The sequence below is a fragment of the Aspergillus japonicus genome (genome assembly GCF_003184785.1).
Source record: "Aspergillus japonicus CBS 114.51 unplaced genomic scaffold BO86scaffold_24, whole genome shotgun sequence".
Lineage (NCBI taxonomy): Eukaryota > Fungi > Ascomycota > Eurotiomycetes > Eurotiales > Aspergillaceae > Aspergillus > Aspergillus japonicus.
Genome location: NW_020291661.1, coordinates 326,107 through 341,302, shown reverse-complemented (window position 1 = coordinate 341,302; position 15,196 = coordinate 326,107). Strand labels below are relative to the sequence as shown.

Here is a 15,196-nt window from a genome sequence, read left to right as displayed (position 1 = left end):
ATCATTGCCGTTAGTCGTCATTCCAGGTTCACCACCTCCATCATAGCAAGCCTTCTTCGCCTCCAGTTTCTACTTGATACTCGGTTTCTTGAGCATAATCTGTTTGCAAGGTATTACTCATTTACTCACAACATCTTCAAATCGCTGTTGAGGATTCATTTGACTATTTCATACTTCTTTACTTTGCGACTTACTACTTAGATATCACTACTGCTACTTACTTAACTAGGCACTTCCCCCTCCCCTTCACTCCCGCCTGCTTTCTTTCTCTTCCTTCTCTTCCTTCTCTTCCTCCTTCCCTCTCTCCCTCTCTCTCTCTCTTTTCTGCCCGCACCCACTCATTCCCTGCCTTTTCCCTCTTCCTCTCTCTCTCCCTCTCCCTCCTCTTCCCCCCCCTCTCCCCAAAAACCGAACCTTATCCTTTCCCCGATTAATCTCTCTTCCCTCTCAATTTCCACCCACTCCCTCTTCCCGTCTTCGGTTCATACTCGTCATCCTCTCCCACCTTCCACTTCCCATTTCCCTCCCATCCTCCCTCTCTCCCCCCCCCGTCCCTTTTCCATTCTGCATCTTCCTCTCCTCTCCTTTCATCATATTCTACCTACCCCCCCCCCCTCCCCGCTTATACACCACGCCTTTTCCTACACTACTATTGTGATCATCAAAATTATTTAATCAGTCCTTTCACATCTTCACTTCTTCTGATTCACACCATTTGCTTGTGTTATCATTCCATTTGAGGCCTCAGTCATTGTGTCGTTGCCGTCAATTCCTCCTTCTGTCGCATATCGCCTCCTGAACGCGGCCGAACGCGGCACTTCTATTCCAGTTCCGCGCAACCTAGCATATCGCACTTATCACACATCTCACCTACCTTTGACTATCATCTGTCACTAGATCACCTATACGTGATAAGTTTCTGGCATTACCGTTCCAGCTACTAATTCTTCCATTGCTGGCTTCTTCAACTGGTGCCGCCTGTCACCCATTTGACTTTCGCTCCCTTGCCTTTCTAGAGAGTCCGTGCTCCTCCAGTCTGCTCGTGGAGTTTCATCGATCGATCGACTTGACACGTTGGTTTATCCCTCTGCAAGGCATGAGTGGAAGTTCGAATCAATCCACCCGCACGAGTCCCGGCTCTTTCAGCACCACTCAGCGCACGCCGTCTGTATCCTCGGGCGCGTCGCCGACTCACCAGTCGCTTTCAGCTTCTCAGCCGCCGTCGACGGCCCAGAATGTGATGTCGACCGACGTGTACAGTCCGCCCGCGTCGCAGGCCTCTTCATCGCTAGCTCCCACGTTCACTCACCCCTTCTCCCCAATCGCGCCCTCGTCCTCCTTTGACACTGTCGCTTCGACCACCATGCGCTTCGCCGATTCGGCACAGTCGCTAAACGGCTTTGCCCGTCCTGTCAATGGGGGTGGTGGGATAATCCTGATGCGGAAGCTTCCGCGCAACACCAGTCGCGAAGCTTTGCGCAGTATGCTGCTATTCGCGAAAGACCTCGTGGAGGCCGAATTCATACCTTCTGACCATCCGGAAGATAACGGATATCTATGTGCAGTCGCGCGCTTTGGCACGCTGGCCGCTGCTGAAGAGGCGCGAGCTTTGCTCCATGGAAAACCGAATTCCAAGAACGATGCTACCATGATTGTGGAGGTACTGACCGGTCCAGTGGGATCATCGTTGGCGCCTAGACGGAACACCATTGATCACACTGCAACCCGCAGTCTGCTGGGAGGTGTCAACGGAGCCTTGTCGCGCCAATCGTCACGGTTTAATGGAACTTTTCAGAGTCTGGAGAAGCTCAGCGCGACAACCGGAGCTGCCAACGGCGATGGTCTTCCAGATTCCGGTTCCCGCCTGCACAGCATCTTTGCCCCACAATCGCCACTTGGGAATGGGGTTCCTGAACTGCCTCGTGTCAGCGGCAAATCGATGATCGATCAAGACATTGACGAAGACACGGGAGAACTTCTTAAGGACCCGGTTGGTTATGCGGAAAACGGACATTCTGGTGCTGTATCAGCTGGGCGCCGTGCAACGAATCCTCAGATCTTGAGTAATCAATTTGCCAATATGTCCCTGGCGACTAACATCTCGTCGCCACCACTTCAGGGTTACACTCCTCAGAACTCTGCGCATATGGGAGTCCCTACCCCTGCTTCCACATATCCGCAAGCGATGAATAACATTGGGGCCGGCCACGGGTTTCCCTACGGCAACCCGCACATGCACCGCCACAGTCTACCTGCTGCGAATCCGAACGACATGAACCCGCCTTGCAATACTTTGTACGTTGGTAATCTTCCGCCGGACACCTCAGAGGAAGAGCTCAAGGCTCTCTTTTCTAAGCAGCGTGGTTACAAACGTCTGTGTTTCCGGAACAAACAAAATGGTCCTATGTGCTTTGTGGAGTTCGACGATGTGGGTACTGCCGGCAAGGCGCTCAACGAGCTCTATGGCTTCAAGTTGTCGAATAGTATCAAGACTGGGATTCGGCTGAGCTTTTCGAAGAACCCTTTGGGAGTGCGTTCCGGGCAACCGGGCTCCATGAGTGCATCGAATACCATGACCTCTCAAGGCGGCGTACCTGGCGGCAGCAGCCTCGGTGGGATTCATAACAGCCATGTGTTCTCTACGGTCAGTGGCCCGCCACCTGGACTATCAGCGCCTCCCGGTCTCGCTCCCCCCATGGCGTTGCGGAACAACGGCCCTATCCATCCGGTCGGCAATATGCATGCTCCCATTCCCACCAACGGTGCCTTTAACTCCAACCCCAACCCGGGCCTTGGAATCCGAACCAACTCGTCGATGGTTTCACCTCCGCCGCCGCTCACCGGTGGGGCGCCGAATCTGGGAGGGTTCAACTTTTCCTATCCGGACTACATGATGGGCCGCTAGAGGTCAAAAGAACAATTTTACGTCTCTGTGGAACAGTAAATGTCCGCGATGCTTGATGATCACTGGGCTACCTGGCGTATTGGGGCGATTATTGTTTTTATAAGTTAGATTAGCATTTGGAGGGTCACCTTCCTCCTCGGAGTAAGGATTTGGGCCCTGGACACTTTGACTTACTTGCGTGATGTTCTTTTCATATTGCACTCTGATAGCATGGAAACAGGGGCGCTGCTTGCATGTCTGCTTTTTTTCTGGAAGGGAATCTTGCATCTGCGTGAGGATTTTACATTGATCAAGTCCCTGTTGTGTTGTTTTATGCACCATCTTCATACCCCGTGTCTGTGTGTTTTTGTTTTATTTTATTTTTTTTTGTTGCTTTCTAATGTGTTCTTGCTAAAGATTGATCGATTCTCTGCTTTTCTTCGTGTGCATTTTCATGAGTCAGTTCCAATCATAACCACCAATGTTTGCAATTGGGGCAAGGCGTTGACATGGGTATACACTTAAGACTTCTGGAAGGCTACTGTTGGCTAGCTGCTGCATCGTCGCACGTTACTAGTACCATTATTCGGTTTGGCATTTCCCTTACAGCGTCATATCTTCGTGTATTGGTCATTGGTTGGCTCAAATGGGACACTCGTTTCTTTCCTTCTCTCTCTCTCCGACTTGTGGCTTTCAATAGCTTTGCTTTCTTGCGCCGATGGATGGATGGAGTGAAATGGTGAGAGCGTGGCAGAAAGAGGCAGGAAGAGGCGTGCTCAGTATTATTAGTATCATTATACTATCCTTGTTCTTTATCGCCTTTTTCTTCCTAATTGCCCCAATATGAGACAATTGCTTCTATAGCTGGCGGCGTAGTATGAGTAGGTCAACGTATCAACCTTCCTATCTGGGCAAGTGGGACTCCACCCACGAAAGTTGGGCTGCTCACGTGATGCAGCCGTATCTCCCGAAAAAGTTTCTTACCCTCGACTCGCGTGCAGTTCTCTTTCTTTTCGCTTCGTCAACATTCATTCACCTCTACTTGCTTCACCCTCCCCTCCCCCTCCCTCCGGTCAATTGGACTTCCCTTTTCTCGTTTCCGCATCCATTGACCTCATATTACCTGCTTCTCCTCCTCTCGCCCTCTCTTGCCCTCTTTCATCCTCTTGTCTGATTGTCTAGCACAAATACACACCAAGATGGCTCAACGAATACCGAACCACTTGGTCTCTAATACCCTCCTCCCCTACCTCTCCTCCTGCCCCTCCACCTCTCTCTTCAGACTTACCACCGCATGCACATCCTCTTCCCTCGCAGATGCCTCACGGCCCGCTTCCCGTTCCTTCTCTACCACAAGACCCTCGCAAACTAGGCTTCGCAGAGAGATGATCAGATGGCTTCGCGGGAAAGGATCCGAAATGCAACATCACATTCCTGGTCAAACCAATTATATCACACACACTAACAAGCCTTTTCCCGCCAACCCTAATTACCGCAGCGACCCTATACTCAGCGAGGACCTGCGCAACGAGATTCATAACCAGGTGACCGTTCAAAACAAGAGCGTGCGGGCTGTGAGTGTCCACTATGGCGTGGATATGAGGAGAGTAGCTGCAGTGGTTCGACTAGTCGAGTTGGAGAATCAGATGAAAGAACAAGTATGGCTTGCCCCCTGTCCTTCCCTTCTGCTCTTGCTCCCACCTCCCCTTCAACAAGAACGTCTTCCCGATGCAATGATGAGACAATTATAAAATCGATTAGTCTTTATGACCCAACTCCTGGGCATGCTTACAACGCCTTTAAATCTGATATGCATCATATCCCCACCTTTTCTTGGAGTTTCATCTTGTCGACGCTATCTCTGGTTCTTTCTCAGCAAAGCTAACGCGTCGTTCACCAGGGCAAATCCCTTGCGCTCCCCTACGCACGCGCCATTCATGAGATGGTTCCCGTCACTCCTCTCCCAGTTGAATGGGAAAGACGGACAGCCCACGAAGCCATTAATGACCTGCCGGCTCACCGCCTGACCGACCCCCAAATCTTCTACCCTGTCTCCGAGTCTCGGCAATTTAACCGTATTGACGCTGGCCGCGTGTTCTCTGCTGCCCCTGCTATGGCCAACCGGCATGCCGAACAACTTCAAGCCAATCCCGACGAGACCATCCGCAAGATCACTCAGGAGAGTCCTGCCAAGATTGAGAAGGTCGGCAAGGGCGACGGAGAGCACCAGGTCCTTTTGCCTGCGGACGCTCGTATCCCTCACCCGCACATGATCACTCATGAGCGCAACCGTCTGACCATCGGTAAGACTGAGCCCGGCGAGGTCCGTCAGAAGTACCGGGCGCGTCTCGAACAGGAAACCGCGGTAGAGCTGCAGCGCAAGGAACGAGCCCAGCAGCGCCTGGATATGAAAACCCAGAAGGTTCAGCCTGAGAATTCCCGGTTCGAGTTCCGCTTCACAGATGTGGTCGTCAGCCGGGAAACCACAGGTCTCACCGGCCGGGGTCACATGGCTCCTGGTCGCCGCTATGGTGTTCCCAGCTATGATCGGAAGAAGGGCCAGGTCAAGATCCCCACTCGTGTGCAGGTCTAAAACCCTTCTCATCCCTCTCTCTCTCTCTTTCTCTTTTCTACTTTTTCGCGAGGTTCTCCTCACCTCAGTGAGGTCTTCGAGAACGAACCTTGCATGGATGTTATCGGTATGCCAATGATGGGTTTGGGTTGCTTTTTCCCTGCTGAACTGTATTATACGGGCGTGTAATTTTTCTCTATTTTTGTGGTCCTTCTAGCTTTGTTTATGTGTGTGCCGGTTCTTTTCTTTTCTTTTCTCCGCCCCAGGATGGGATGGATCTATTTCAACAGATTCCCTTGAGCCGGAGTATTGTATTTATACACCTTTTTTTCCTTTCAGATCCGCTGGTCATACTATCGACCCAGTGCAGAGGAATCCTCTATCCCAGGTTCTCATGCCGAAGATACAATCAATCAATCAACATATCAACATGACTATCAATCTCCAATTGAAACGTCCCATGATCCTTCCTTTCCTTCTATTGTTTCCTTCGTAGAGAATTAACGCTAACTGTCTATGAAGGCGTATTCGTCTCGGATTGAGCTACACGAGATAGGGGAGAGGACCTACTTCACAGAAGACAAATCCAATTCCACCCTAACTTCTCAAACCCATACACAAAACTCAGCACGGAAAACCGGACAAGATTCAAGGATTATATGCAGGTAATATATTTGTGTATGTATATGACAAGTGTACTGTACTGTTTGTGTAGTTATATCGCACCCTAGCGCATAGACGAAAGAAAATGGCCCCTAGGGGAGGGGTGTGGGGTGGGAAAGAAAACCTGGAAGCAGAGAGATATAGGTTTCCACAAGAATTAGAAAAAAAAAAAAAAAAAAAAAAAAAGCCATTCTCCATTCGTGTGCGTGAGAATAGTCGTTCGTCCCTGTCGCTCGATTCATCAGAATTGATTAGGAGTTCTGACGTGCAATATGCATGTAACGGATGTTCCCAAGAGGAGGGGCTTCTCCAAGAAAAAAATATGAAAAGATAAGGGACGCCCAGGTCCGGACATACATCAGAATAGGAGACCAAAAAAAAAAAGGAGATTGAGATAACTGGAGGAAGGTGATACTGATTAAGCAGGCAGGCCAAGACTGGGAATGAATAAGAACATCGAGCTGAGCAATAAAGGGCTATGCTGGGTATCCATGGGAAGAGACACACAAAGTCGCGGAGTAACTAACAGGCCGCCGGATTGGGGCGGTGACTGCGGGGAGGCAAGACAACGAAGATAGCAGGCGGCAGATTGCAGTGAATCGATATGAACACCATATACACACTAGTCGTTGCACCAGGGACTGAGGGAAGACAAAGGGGTTAAGGTGAGTGGGTAGATGTGTTTGTTCGGGTAGATGCTGCGGGAAATGGAGGAGCGCTTTTATGACGAAGACTCAGAGTGCGTCTGCATCAGCTGGGATTCCTGGGACTGGGACAGATGTGAGCGGGCTGCTTGGCGAATCCAGTCCCTCTCCACTCCCACTTCCAGAAGAATCCTCGGGGGTCACGTCAATGGGTTTGGGCAGATGGAGGGCCTTGCGCTCCTTCTTGCCATTTTGGCTTGGCATCGACGGCGAGGGAGTGATACTCGGGGACGGTTTCTTCGACGCGGTCTCGGGTCCGGTCTGCATGGGGCTTGTATGGCCTTCGCCCGGTGGAAAGTAGTAGGTATCATTGGCGTAGCCACGCCACTTGCGCCAGCCCTCGAAGTCGATCAGAGCTTGCATGCATCCCCATTCCGTAACCTTCTGCTGCAACCACTCGAATCGCACAGGCTGTGAAGAGATCGCTGTTAGTGAAGGGTTTAGTCATACGAAGTCAGACGACTTACCTTGGTCAAGAAGTCATTGCAGCCAGCCGCCAGGGCTTCATGACGATCACTCTGCAAGCTGCTCGCCGTCAATGCCACGATAATGACCGGGCTTTTAAACTGAGACAAGTCATGTAACGTGTCTTCTTCGTTCAAGGGATCACTGTTGCCTGCAACGGCTGGCGGGGAGGTCACACTGGCCGTGGCCGCACTAGCCCGTCCATCGGCGGTTTTGGGGAACACGCCAATGCCGTTCAGCCGCTCCAGTCGCCGAATCTCCTTCGTTGCATCCAATCCATTCATGACGGGCAATTGAATATCCATCAATACCAAGTGGAAACCGCCCTGTCGCCATTTCTTCACGGCCTCCGCGCCGTTTGCAGCGCACTTCCAACGCACACTCAGACGCTTCATGAACGCCTCCAAGAGCCTTTGGTTGATGTTATTGTCCTCAACGATCAGCACGTTGATCGGCGGCACTGTGCCCTCAATGAGACCACCAAAGGCTCCACTCAATGACTGTGTCACACTCGATTTCTTTGGCTTGGCGGACGACGCAGACGGACGGGGCCGTGGAGAAGCTCCACGTGCAGGAGGTGTGAGCGACTTGGCCTGAGGCGACTCCGGGGGAGGACCGGGCGGAGTGGGAATGGAAGGCACCGGCTGGGACGATAGCGGTCCTGGGACACCGTTGGGGTCTAGCAGAAACGTAAGCGGGTCTGTCGTGGGAAAGAGGCAAAGCCTAAGATGGTGATGATTTCGAGGGGGCACAAACCTTTTGGGGCCGTCACCTGACCTAGCATCGTAGGAGAATTTGTAGTGTGGCGAGTGAGTGGTGGTCGACGCGGGTGTCGACTCCCGCGACTGCCCGGCGAAGGCAGTGGCGGGGCCATACCTGTGGTGAGGATTGATATTGACGGGGCGGGATGGGCGTTGACACTGGCAGAGGAGTTGTTTGGGTGTGATGGCGGTGTGGGAACAGTGGGATTTGCTGGCATGAGAGGGAAGTAGTCGCCATGCTCGCCTGGCTCGGACTGGTTATAGTAGACTTGAGGGCGCGGGGACGGTTTGGGTGTGCGTCGCTGAGGAATGTCGATAATAAGAGCCTCCTCAATGACTTGTCCTCCGGGGTAGTAGGTGTCCACCACGTTCATCAATGACTCCTCTGGGCTCAGGATCCGATCGGGGGTTGTTTGTCGATTGGAGCCCTCTCGTGGTGAGATCCGGACGACGATATCGGGCGCATCGAAAGTCTTGCCCAGAGAATTGGCATACTTGTTAATCACCTGGTCTCGCAGCTCGTCCACCACGAAGTCATCCGTGATGGGGACCAGAGTGGCCGACCCGCCTGGCCGTTTGACCCAGATCTTGCGAACCATACCTGTGCCGTACGTATTGAAGCGACCGTTGTCAAGTGCGTCAGGTTCGCCCGTGGGCCCAGGATCCAGCAAGCTGTTAATCAGATGTTGGTGCGACGGCGCAAGCAGTGACTGACGGCGAGAACCAAGACTTGGGCGCTTTGGGAACGGTGCGGGTGTGGTTGAAGTCACTACCTGGTAGGTTGTGGATTCCCCGGGTGGATTTTCCGCAACTGCATCTAAGACGGGTAATTGGGGTTCAACAACCGCAGACCCCAGGCGTTCCAGGCCCAGACTGTTGAAAGAAAGCTGGAAAGACGGGGCGTTGGCGCGACCGGCACTTGGAGGGGGAGGGGTTGGTGTCGGCGAGGGTAGGCGATCGGGGGCGAGACTCGTTGCTGGTGGGGGGTGACCGTGCTCGGTACACAAGCTTGAGTTGGGACGTTTGCTGGATGATGAGGTGCGAGCGACAGGCTTGCGCTGCAGCGGGAGTCGGGGTGCACTGGAGGATGCAGCGCCCGTTTGCTGAATGGCCGACGGTCGATTCTCGTCGCGCTGCTCTTCGACCGTATCTTCTGGTCCGGGCTTTGCGGATGGAGTGTCGTCGAGAGGACCGTCGAGCTGTCCTCGGCTGGAAGTCGGGACCGGTGAGCGGGAAATGTCGCCCACAGCGGCAGAAGCTAAGGAATCACCGTGCTCCGAAGCGACCGGGTGGCTGGGAGGACGGCCGTCGTCGGGAGAAGGTCGAGACAGAGTCTGGCAGGAGTGTGCGCGGCGGGCTGTCTGGTGATCGGCGGACGGAGAAACGTTAGCCGATGGGTCCTGCAGCTGTCCGTTGCCGTTGACAGGATTGACGTGATTGTCTCGATGGGGAAAATCGTGAGGAAGAGACGATGGGGTCGGAGGACAACCGTTGCCGTGATCGAGGTCGAGGTCGGGGTCGGGGTCGGGGTCGTGGGAATGAGGGGGAGGGGGATGGTGGTGGGAGAAGCTGGAGCTGAAGTCGCAGTCGTCGCTGGACCCAGCAGATCCATCGGTGGTGGTGGTGGTGGTGGCGGCGGCGGCCGGAACGGAGGATGTCGACGATCGCCGCCAGAGCTTCGCCTTCAGTCGAAGCCACCGACGGTCAGGCATGACGCGTTGGAGCAATAGCTGCAGGGAGTTGTAAAGGAGTGACAAGACATGGGATGGTAGAGAAGAAATTTTGAAGATTTCCTCTAATTGACTCCGTAAAAGGCGTAGAAGGTGCCCGACGCCGTTAGAGAGCCAGGGCCAGGCACAACAATTCTTCGGCCGGGAAGGAAAAGGAAAAGGAAAAGGAAATTTAAGAATAGACAAGGAAGCAACCAGAAGAAAGACCAGCTCCGATAAAAGATCAAATATCTGAAACACCCACGCTAGAGCCCAGGAAAAAAGCAAATAAAAGAATGAATGTAAAGCTGCTGTGGTTGAATGAAAGAACAGACCCTGAAAGGTCACCGCGTCCCCTGCCGGCTCAGTTGGCATACAAGCATCAATGAGGGCGAGGAGTAGAAGGGCACAGGAGTGAAGCCACTCGTCATGACTTAAGGGCAGAAGAGGAATGAAACCGAAAGATGATTAGAGGATGAGGACGAGAAAGAGAGAAATAGGAGGGAGTAAGATAGCAGAAGCTCAGGGCTCTTTCGTGTTAGTCTCTTGCCTGCGAATGGCCAGTCAATGAGGCACGACAGACTGTCGCTCTAGTCGATTACCGGATTAGCCTGCGATCTCTGCTGGCGAGAAAGTGAAGAAGGATAAGCAAAAGTGGCACGATCAAGGATGTGGCAAACAGAATAACAGCCTCAAGAATCACACATCAAATGCTTAAAACATTGAGAGGCTGTGCCTTTAGAAATGTCATGTTTTTAGTTGTCGTGTTTGGAGAGAGGGGGAAGAAGAAGAAGAAGAAGAAGAAGAAGAAGAAGAAGAAAGTGAAGCAAATGTAACTGTCAAGATCCAATGTCAAGATGTCATGATTAGGGGATATATAACCTACCAGTCAATTTAAAATAGATTATTATGACTGTTGCAGGAACAATCGGATCGAGGGAAATAATGTTATTTAAAAATGAATACAAAAATAAACCAATTTCCTACCACGCTTGGGCCCGACAGAGCGCCGGGCTTCGAACGGTTAAATAAGGATGTGAGAAGGAGGGAGAGACCGTCGGTTTCATGCACGCTTTGTTGGCATTGCCTTCCAATTCATCGATCGGTCTGTCAATACATTTACATGCATGGACTTGCAGCCAGACAGCTGCATCGCTATCTCTCTCACCGGCCGAAACTCTCGATCGTTCATCCGAGCCTTCTGCTTCTACCCCGAAAGCAGTCGCAGAACTACTTTACTACTGGCCCATATATAGGTTCTTTCTTGTATCATAACTGAAAGGTTCATTGCCAAATAACATGAGAGCGCCCAGACATTCAACTATACTCAAGTCCCCCCCCCAAAACAATCATATATTCTTTTCTTCCCAAAAGAAATCCAAGTGGAGAACACCACTCACAATATACACTTCGTAGACCCGTCAGTATCAAGGGACCACATCTCCATCACACCCACTCTCTCGACTCTCCGACGAGCCAGCAACAGGACCCTTCAGATTCCCCGGATCAGAAGCACCACCCAAGCACCGAGACCGTTCTGCAAGCACCTCATCAATACTCTTGCCCGTGGCCTTCGCCTCCCTCCGCACAGCGCGATATCGAATCCGCCAAACAATGTGGCTCGCATAAATCCCTCCTTCCAGGACGACGCTGTCCATCAACCCATCAGAGTCAGTATCGGCACACATCCCCAAATTTCCAAAAGCCAGGAGTGTGGCAAAATTCCCCCAAACTTACACAACAATGTACATGATCCCTCCCAGAACATCGAAGGAACCCTGCGCCGCTGCCTGCGGTCAGCATCATATCGAACAGTCATGCTTAACTAAATCGCGCGCGCTTCCCGAAGAAAGGAAAGACTTACCCAATGCAAAGAGGGAAAACAGCCCTCCGAAGGTGTCGATAGACAGGAAGACCCAATCTAGAACGGGGTTAGATATCTCTGCAAACCCCCAAGTACGTGCTAAAAACTCACTGAATCCGACCACCCGGCCATCTCGCTTCCAGAGCTCGAAATACGGCGGGACGAGCCCCAGTCCCAACAGGATGGCGGCCACGATGCCGACGATCAGGTCGGGCCAGGTGACTCCCTTGTCGTACGGGATCTGTGGTGGAATCAATTAGCGCAAGCTGTCAGTTGTTGTCAAGACAATGCGGGCCCACGTGCTCTGAGCGTGAGGATCAAAAGGGCCTCAATCCCACCAAACAGGACCGCAGCGCCGACAACCACAGCCGTCGCTGCGCGGCGACTGTATCGGCTGCACTCCCAGGCCAGTTAGACGAGTTGATTGATCGATTGAAGCATACCCAGAGTGCTTACTGGCCGTAATACAGAACCTGACCCCAGCTCACAAGAGAGAAGAACCCGAATATCTGGGGCTGGATCTGTAGCGGTATATTCACTCCCTGCAGTATCATATATGCTCCCATGGGGACCGCACCTGCGCCGATGCCATGAGCCTGTTGTCTAAAACACCAAAAGAGAGATAACGTACAAGCAGCCCAGAGAAACATCATCAAGGGTGGAAGTCCATCGGTCTTCTTCTGTTTCCAATTATACCAGATTTGCGGGATTAGTTGAATGCACCAGAGCACCGTCCCAATGGTGCCCAGGACGTTGGAGGCCACCGTGACATTGTCGTCTCCAGCCATCGCGATGCGCGGATGCACTACGGCCGCCAACGTGGTAGTATCAAAGACTTTTTAGGGAACTCGAAGTATAATCACAGCAGTTTGAACAGCAAGAAGAGTAGGATAGATAGCGGTTTATAAGCGGGATAATCCTCTACAGACAGCTTCCATAACCTTTGAGCCAAGCACATCATGGTCGTCATAAATTTTCTTTTCTCCAAAAATGCCCCACTACCTTCCAGAACTCTAGAGATAGCTAGCGATCCTCAACAGTCAGAGTCATGGTGAAAGGGTTCAAGATAAAGTAGACCTGTTGCCATCACCCACTGGTTCGGGGAATGAAGTCCGTCATTGGAAGAGCGGGCGATGGAGCAGCAGCGGAACTAAGACCGAAATGGTCAATGAGATGAGAAATCTTCGCCCATGTGAGTTAGTCAGATCATCTTCCATGCAAAACACATAATCAACCTCCTCCCAAACAAGGTTGACCCCAAGTATAAACTGAAGCGAATGCCGGTCAACACGATAATTATTATGCATCCCGAGCTACGCTCGTGGTTGACACCCGGTTATCGGCTGGTAGAGAACTTGTCGCTCTTGGTTGAGAATCAGGGCCTATGCGGTGGTTAGAATACTGTTCAGTCCGATCCAGTTCGCATGATTCAGAGAATTGATATAGGACAAGCGCTGCCTGCAAGACCGCCAGAGCTGGTGACGAATTCCACTGATGCATCGACAAAGGAAAAATTGTCAGTCATGCGCCTGCCTGCCCCAAGGCGACATCTAAAGAAAAAAGCCGCATGAGAATATACAATCTGAAAGTTCATTGAAATGTCTAAGGAACAGAGCACTGTCTTGAGAACAATATCCACATCCAGTGATACGAGCAAGGAAATACACCAACATAGTGCCATTTGACAGACGGTGTGGGGCACTACATGCTCGCTTCAACTTATGAGAATCACATACATATAAAACAGGGAATGAGATGTGTCTTAAAAGATGTCCAAACAACAGCAGGTAACCAAGAAAAAAAAACCATCAAGACATGAACGTTCGCAAACCGGATTCGCGCCGAGTGATACAACTCGAAGGGTATCAAAACAAAAAGATCTCTTTTTCTTCTCGCGACGGGCCAAGAAGGCGAGAATCAGACCAGGAAAGAGCAGAAAGAAAGGACGTTACACCGTGACGGACCCCATGCCGAGCTAACACGATCATATAGTCGACTGATCACACAGATGGATCACAGCAAGATCAAATAGTTGGATGGAGCAATACCGGTGTCTCCACTGGCTTTTCTGGCCTGCCACCATCTTCCGCTGACGTCAGATACCTCTAGAATCTCGTGCTTGGTGAAGCTGATCTCATTGGCATCCTCCGGGTTGGCCTCATAAGAGTAAATAGCCTTCGCGCGATACGGATACTCGGTCGGTTGCGGAACTTCATCGGGAGGCACACCACTGCCGGGCGGGGCAAGATTCGTTGCTGACGGGTTGCCGAAGCGGGGCTGCGAGGTGCGATGTTCCGACCCGGGGGCTCCACCATGGTAGCCCGAGACAGGCGACGAGGTTTCGAAGCCATTGAGCTGAGCAGAAGTGTACATCTGAGGTGGCTGGCTCGAGGTCGTTTCGGGTCGATTTCCGAAAGCGGTGGACATAGGTCTGCTGTTCCCGTACGAACCAGCGCCTTCCTTCTGTAGGGCGAATGAATCGATGAAACCACGGTGAGAAGCCTGTGGGCTCGATCCGAAATAGAAGATCCAGATGATCTACTGCCACTGTCAGTAACTGATCGGTCGAGGAGATGACCAGAAGGACGTGGGAGAAAATGACGCACGATCACCATGGACAGAAGAATGAAGCCTGCACCCGCAGCTTGCGAAGCTGCATTACTCGAATAAACAAGCGAGTTTACCGAGATTGTGGAAAAGACGAGACCAGCGGACAAGTAGCCCACAATCTAGAAGCCATCAGCATGAGGGAATTTCATAAACAGCAACCAGAGTAGCATACCGCGATATTATAGACCACGCCTGTATCCGTCCCAAACACGAGAGCCATCCCGACAATGATGCAAAACCCATATGCCAAGGCCCACCATGAGTAAGTGGGATAGCCCCCATGTATTCCAGTGATTATCGAGGAAATGAATGCGATCAACCATGCTAACTAAGCGATCGAACTCAATTAGCCGGTGTCCACGGAAGAATGGCCTCACGGAGCTGGAATACGTACGATGGAGATGGACGTAGTGGCAAGCGCGAACGGGTCGCCAAGAATATTGCTGGCTCTGAAGCGCACCATCTTGCGAGCGGGCTCTGGATATAGGTGTGATTTGTGAAGCGATGGTGAGTGGGAAGAGTATGCCACCATGAATGTGGTTCCGAGTCGCAAAGAATTTATATGGCGGTCGTCGGAACGATGATTTGTTGTTCACCAGGCGATGCGATGTGGCTTATGACCTCACGCTCATTGGTGGTATGCGGAGCAGCGACGGCAGGTCCCCTTTGCTTTGATTCGTAACGTGGAAGAGAAAGTGGAATGCGAACACGCGAAATGACGATCGTAGATTGCGGCAATGAGAGCGCGGATATAGGGATGGGACTATAGCGCAGTCAGTCAGCTTGGAAGAGGGCGAACGTGAGCGTCGAGAGAATCATGCAAGCCAATCGATCGGCAACGGTCGGAGGACATGTTGAGGCACAACAACAACACGAACCATCCCAAGCCAAGTCATGCAGAAAGGAAAAACGAGCAGCCGACATGAGGGTAGGTAGGAGAGTTTAAAAAAAGATTAAAGGCAAA

General features: G+C 51.9%; 6 protein-coding genes across 6 annotated transcripts; 3 read left to right on the top strand and 3 right to left on the bottom strand.

Annotated features, from left to right (window-relative positions):
- Positions 1–1,096: 1,096 nt before the first annotated feature.
- BO86DRAFT_313213 (RNA-binding protein) lies at positions 1,097–2,905 on the top strand (the record flags this gene model as incomplete). Its single annotated transcript, XM_025667996.1, has 1 exon — positions 1,097–2,905. One exon carries the CDS (start codon positions 1,097–1,099, stop codon positions 2,903–2,905), a length of 1,809 nt encoding a protein of 602 aa, XP_025527723.1.
- A 105-nt stretch (positions 2,906–3,010) lies between these two features.
- BO86DRAFT_94185 (uncharacterized protein) lies at positions 3,011–3,493 on the top strand. Its single transcript, XM_025677820.1, has one exon. The coding sequence runs from the start codon at positions 3,116–3,118 to the stop codon at positions 3,407–3,409; it is 294 nt and encodes a 97-aa protein (XP_025527722.1). The 5' UTR covers positions 3,011–3,115; the 3' UTR covers positions 3,410–3,493.
- Positions 3,494–3,907: 414 nt separating this feature from the next.
- Positions 3,908–5,891, top strand: BO86DRAFT_389318 (mitochondrial 37S ribosomal protein mS45). The gene is made up of 2 exons (XM_025672099.1): positions 3,908–4,542; positions 4,785–5,891. The coding sequence occupies exons 1-2, from the start codon at positions 4,084–4,086 to the stop codon at positions 5,475–5,477; spliced, it is 1,152 nt and encodes a 383-aa protein (XP_025527721.1). The 5' UTR covers positions 3,908–4,083; the 3' UTR covers positions 5,478–5,891.
- A 962-nt stretch (positions 5,892–6,853) lies between these two features.
- On the bottom strand, positions 6,854–9,761 carry BO86DRAFT_419062 (uncharacterized protein; the record flags this gene model as incomplete). Its single annotated transcript, XM_025675103.1, has 3 exons — positions 6,854–7,234; positions 7,291–7,967; positions 8,045–9,761. The coding sequence occupies 3 exons, from the start codon at positions 9,759–9,761 to the stop codon at positions 6,854–6,856; spliced, it is 2,775 nt and encodes a 924-aa protein (XP_025527720.1).
- A 1,338-nt stretch (positions 9,762–11,099) lies between these two features.
- On the bottom strand, positions 11,100–12,528 carry BO86DRAFT_409918 (PQ-loop repeat-containing protein). The gene is made up of 7 exons (XM_025674450.1): positions 12,254–12,528; positions 12,079–12,199; positions 11,961–12,021; positions 11,734–11,863; positions 11,623–11,679; positions 11,496–11,544; positions 11,100–11,408 (listed from the first exon to the last, which is right to left on the bottom strand). The coding sequence occupies exons 1-7, from the start codon at positions 12,408–12,410 to the stop codon at positions 11,186–11,188; spliced, it is 798 nt and encodes a 265-aa protein (XP_025527719.1). The 5' UTR covers positions 12,411–12,528; the 3' UTR covers positions 11,100–11,185.
- A 1,107-nt stretch (positions 12,529–13,635) lies between these two features.
- sho1 (osmosensor SHO1) lies at positions 13,636–14,695 on the bottom strand (the record flags this gene model as incomplete). The annotated part of the gene is made up of 4 exons (XM_025667985.1): positions 13,636–14,160; positions 14,229–14,351; positions 14,405–14,560; positions 14,627–14,695. 4 exons carry the CDS (start codon positions 14,693–14,695, stop codon positions 13,636–13,638), a joined length of 873 nt encoding a protein of 290 aa, XP_025527718.1.
- Positions 14,696–15,196: the final 501 nt, after the last annotated feature.

Bases quoted from the DNA above. Each gene is read 5' to 3' on its own strand.
- BO86DRAFT_389318 (XM_025672099.1), top strand. From the start codon at position 4,084: ATGGCTCAACGAATACCGAACCACTTGGTCTCTAATACCCTCCTCCCC. The intron at 4,543-4,784 runs GTATGGCTTGCC...GTCGTTCACCAG, and splicing joins AGAATCAGATGAAAGAACAA to GGCAAATCCCTTGCGCTCCC.
- BO86DRAFT_94185 (XM_025677820.1), top strand. From the start codon at position 3,116: ATGGAAACAGGGGCGCTGCTTGCATGTCTGCTTTTTTTCTGGAAGGGA.
- BO86DRAFT_409918 (XM_025674450.1), bottom strand. From the start codon at position 12,410: ATGGCTGGAGACGACAATGTCACGGTGGCCTCCAACGTCCTGGGCACC. The intron at 12,200-12,253 runs GTACGTTATCTC...GCATCGGCGCAG, and splicing joins GATGTTTCTCTGGGCTGCTT to GTGCGGTCCCCATGGGAGCA. The intron at 11,409-11,495 runs GTAAGTTTGGGG...GTTGATGGACAG, and splicing joins GGGATCATGTACATTGTTGT to CGTCGTCCTGGAAGGAGGGA.